At 45.6% G+C, this 3,695-nt stretch overlaps 1 protein-coding gene across 3 annotated transcripts; it reads right to left on the reverse strand.

Annotated features, from left to right (window-relative positions):
- Nucleotides 1-243: 243 nt before the first annotated feature.
- Nucleotides 244-3,381, reverse strand: LOC114049348 (TRPM8 channel-associated factor 2-like). Of its 3 annotated transcripts, none has more exons than XM_027870643.1 (2): nucleotides 3,325-3,381; nucleotides 244-1,115 (listed from the first exon to the last, which is right to left on the reverse strand). In XM_027870643.1, exon 2 carries the CDS (start codon nucleotides 1,098-1,100, stop codon nucleotides 474-476), a length of 627 nt encoding a protein of 208 aa, XP_027726444.1. In that variant the 5' UTR covers nucleotides 1,101-1,115; nucleotides 3,325-3,381; the 3' UTR covers nucleotides 244-473. The 3 variants fall into 3 exon arrangements, with proteins under 3 accessions (XP_027726444.1, XP_027726430.1, XP_027726437.1); XM_027870629.1 differs by lacking the exon at nucleotides 3,325-3,381 and adding an exon at nucleotides 3,116-3,318; XM_027870636.1 differs by lacking the exon at nucleotides 3,325-3,381 and adding an exon at nucleotides 3,230-3,318 and having other exon boundaries at nucleotides 245-1,115.
- Between the last annotated feature and the right edge of the window lie 314 nt (nucleotides 3,382-3,695).

The following is a 3,695-nucleotide window of genomic DNA, read 5'->3' on the forward strand; positions in this document are numbered from 1 at the left end:
TAGTATGTAAACTCCACAGTCTTCCCTTTTTTGAACATCAAAATAGCATTAGTCCTTTTCATATCCTACAGAGCTCCCTGCCATTCTCCCCATTCTTTTATTCAAAGATCCTTGTCAATAGCTCAAAAATCACATCTGCTCATATTTTCAGTACCTAAATGTAAAGTTCATCTGGACCTAGTGATTTAAATTCATCAAGAACACAACTACTATGTCCTCATTTGTCTCTCTATTCAATCCTTCTCTGTTCTTGTTCCAAAATGGACACTGATATTCATATGGCAATGATCCCATGGCTCCCCCTCTAAACAAATACTGATGATGGACTTCCAATAGTTGTTTCTGTCCACAGCATCCCTGTGACCTGACAGTACAAATGAGACTTATTATACTCAAAATGTCTAGTTCTAGTTCTGTTTCATTAAGGGGACTATGTCTGCTTCTTAATATAATCCTTACTATACCCCTGATACTCACCTGACTGTAAGTGGAATCTTAGGTACTTTTTTAGAGACCTTGAGGAAATCTGTACCTCCACAGGTATCTGTGAAGTACACCCCAGCTACACTGGTCACCTGATTTCCAGGGAAGCTGGACAAAACCTTGTCACGTCCGTGTTGACTGGCCCAATACCAAGCTTGGCCCCCAATGAGTAAGCCCCCACCATTTTTCACAAATTGAATCAACTCTTTGGCCAAGGAACTGTTATAGGCATTGCTGCAGTAAACTCCTAGGGAGTTCTGAAGGCCATCCATGGTCTGCACCTCTATCCCAGAGTCATGGAGAATGCCAGTGAGAGGTTCCACAGATGTGTGCACTCCAACAGCAGTACCTGGGCTGAGGTTGAGCCAGCCCACAGCATTGCAAAGAAACTGAGCCAACATGCTATCTTGCAGGTAGCCTTCATGGGACATGACTACCATTCGGCCCTGGCCATAACGCGAGGCAGCAATAAGGACCTGGCCATTCTTATTCACCAGTACTGGGAAGGCAGCTTCACCCACCAGCAGCAGTTCACAAGGAATAGGGCCACTGGGGAGATTCCAACGGTTCAGCCCTTTCATTAGGACTTCAAAATCATCTGATGGAGACATCATCATGGCTTTTTTTGCTTGCTGTGGGGAGAGAAGCAAAATTTCAGATTGGTGACATAGCCCTAATCCTGCCCCTCCCTCCACAGAATCTGGCACACAGTAGGTACTTAATAAATGCTTCTATCCTTCTGCTCCTAGAATTCCTTGTTAATGTATCAGCCTACTAACCCTGTCAATAAAGGAAATGAGGTTAATTTGACATAATCTGTTCTTGATCAAGCCATGCTGGCTCATTCTGGTCATCACTTCCACTTCTAGATGTCCACCATTTAATTTTCTGGACATTCACTAATGATCTTTTCAATGAAACCTGCTAGATTTTGGCTAGGAATTAAAGAAAGCTCATTAGCCCACACAGTATGAAAATTCCATTCACTTCACCCCCCCCTTTTTTTTTTGAAAATCAGAAAACATTAGTCCACTGGTCCTCTTCCCCCTAAAAATACTGGAGAAGAATGACAGCAACAGCAGCAGCTCTTTGGTTTGCACAGGTTCATTTGTAGGCTTCAGAGGGATTTATAGACAGTAATTCGTTTCTCCTCTGACCAGGGGATTCTCCCCATTCTACAAGTGAGAAAACTGAAGGGAGGGAGCTCAGTCATAGTCACCAGGGAAGGCAGTAGTTGACACCAAGGAGAATGAATTTTATCCACGTCCTCATAAGTGTATAGTCACACTCGGTCAAACACAGATCATCCTCTTCCATGAAGAAGGAGAGGGAAGGGAACAAGAATTTATCAAGTGCCTATCAGGTACCAAGCACCATGCTAAGAGCTTTACAAATAGTTAACTTGAGCCTTACAACAATCCTGGGAGGGAGGTGCTATTATGATTCTCATTTTACAGTTGAGGAAGTTGAGGCAAACAGAGGTTATGTGACTAATCCAGGAAAATACTGCTAGTAAGTGTCTGAGGCTAAATTTGAACTCAGATCTTCCAGACTCTTGACCAAGGCTCTATGCAGGGTCCTCCAGAGAAGCTTTGGGGTTAAAGGAAAGGACAATCAGCTCAGAGAGGCTTCCCACAGTTATCACCCCAGGCAGAATCTAAACTGTACTGGAAACTCCCTGGTAGGATTCCAGGAAAAGGAAGATTAGAAATAACCAAGCTATGCCAGACTCACTTCCCCACAGGCATTGGAGATGTGCACATCATATTACCTTCCACTCCATACTTACTCTCTCCTTAACTCCCCTCAATCTATCTTCTGTCCTACCTGCTGTTCTGAAACTGTTCTCTACGGGTATCACTGACCTCCTAATTTCCAAATCTTCTGTCTTTTCTCACCCTGACCTCTCTGTAACATCTGCTACTTTTCACCATGGACTCCTTCTTCATGCTTCCCCTTTCTAGGACATTACTCCCCCTGGTTCTCCTACCCCTGAGACAATGCTGAGATCAATAGTCTGCTGGAAGAATTCTTAAGAGATCATTGAATCCATCTGTACCCCCTTCCCCTAGACTTGGGTCCGTTTTACAGATGATGAATGGAGGATGAGAAGAACTGATTTGCCCAGACCTCGCAGGAAGGTGTGGCTGACCTGAGTAGCCTTGTTCTTCTGAGTCCTGGCCCACCACACTCTGGTTGTTTCTCCAGGATCATAAACCTCCAGGGCTAGAAGGAACTTTAGACATCATTTAATCTCACACCTTCCTTTTTACAGATAAGAAAGGGAATTTCCCAGAGTCACACAGGAGTGTGTCAGAGGCATGTGAATATATTTTCTCTGATTCTAAATCCTCTAATAGTCTGTGGGTGTTCCCCAGCCCAGGATTCTGAGACTTGCCTTTGAACTAGCTGAGTGACAAAATGATTCTCTGATGCTGCTCTGGAAAGGGGATGTGTTTCAGACTCTGAAGGGGGCAGTAAATATGAAGGGGCAAATATAAAGAGACAGAGAAAAGACCCAAGATCAATGAGTAGACCTCCTTTGTCACTTTGGGGGTGCAGAGATTATTCATTTATACTCACACCCCATTTGTAAGCCCATAGATAACCGTCTACACCCCGAAGCTGTTACCTGCTCACTTCCTGTCTCATGCACCCAGCCCAGAAAACCAGATTGCTCTCTTTTGGAGGGGCCAGCAGGGGGAAGATCCTTCTGTCCAAGACCCAGAGAAAGGAGAAAACTCACACTCCCGTCCTTCTGCTTCAGCTCCGGGATCACAAGTAGAAAAGAGAAGGCTCCTGAGAAGTGAAAAGCAGGAAAAAGCGAGACTAAACACTTACACTTCAGGAGGGGGTGTGTCTGACTTTCCCTCCTTTCCACTTCCTGGTCGGCTTGGCTACCGGCCTGAGTGAGGTGGAGCTTGCTGGGAGACAGAGCTGCTCCCTGTGCCTGCTTATTTCTAGGCCTCTGATGTCATTCAGGGACTGTGGGCCTAAGCATCATGCTATTTAAAAAGTGGCAGGGGACGGGGAGGGAGAAGGGGAAGGGGGAACGAGAAGGGGAAGAGGAAAAGGGGAAGGGGGGAAGGGGAAGGAGAAAGGGAATGATAAAGACTGAAGGGGACGTGGGGGAAGAAGAGGGTCAGAGAGGGATTCCGAGAAGAGGGAGAAGGGAAAAGGGGATGGAGAGAGGGGAGGAGGAAAAGGGAGTG

Source organism: Vombatus ursinus, unplaced genomic scaffold (genome assembly GCF_900497805.2).
Source record: "Vombatus ursinus unplaced genomic scaffold, bare-nosed wombat genome assembly UNPS02003141.1, whole genome shotgun sequence".
NCBI classification, from domain to species: Eukaryota; Metazoa; Chordata; class Mammalia; order Diprotodontia; family Vombatidae; genus Vombatus; species Vombatus ursinus.

Bases quoted from the DNA above. Each gene is read 5' to 3' on its own strand.
- LOC114049348 (XM_027870643.1), bottom strand. From the start codon at position 1,100: ATGATGATGTCTCCATCAGATGATTTTGAAGTCCTAATGAAAGGGCTG.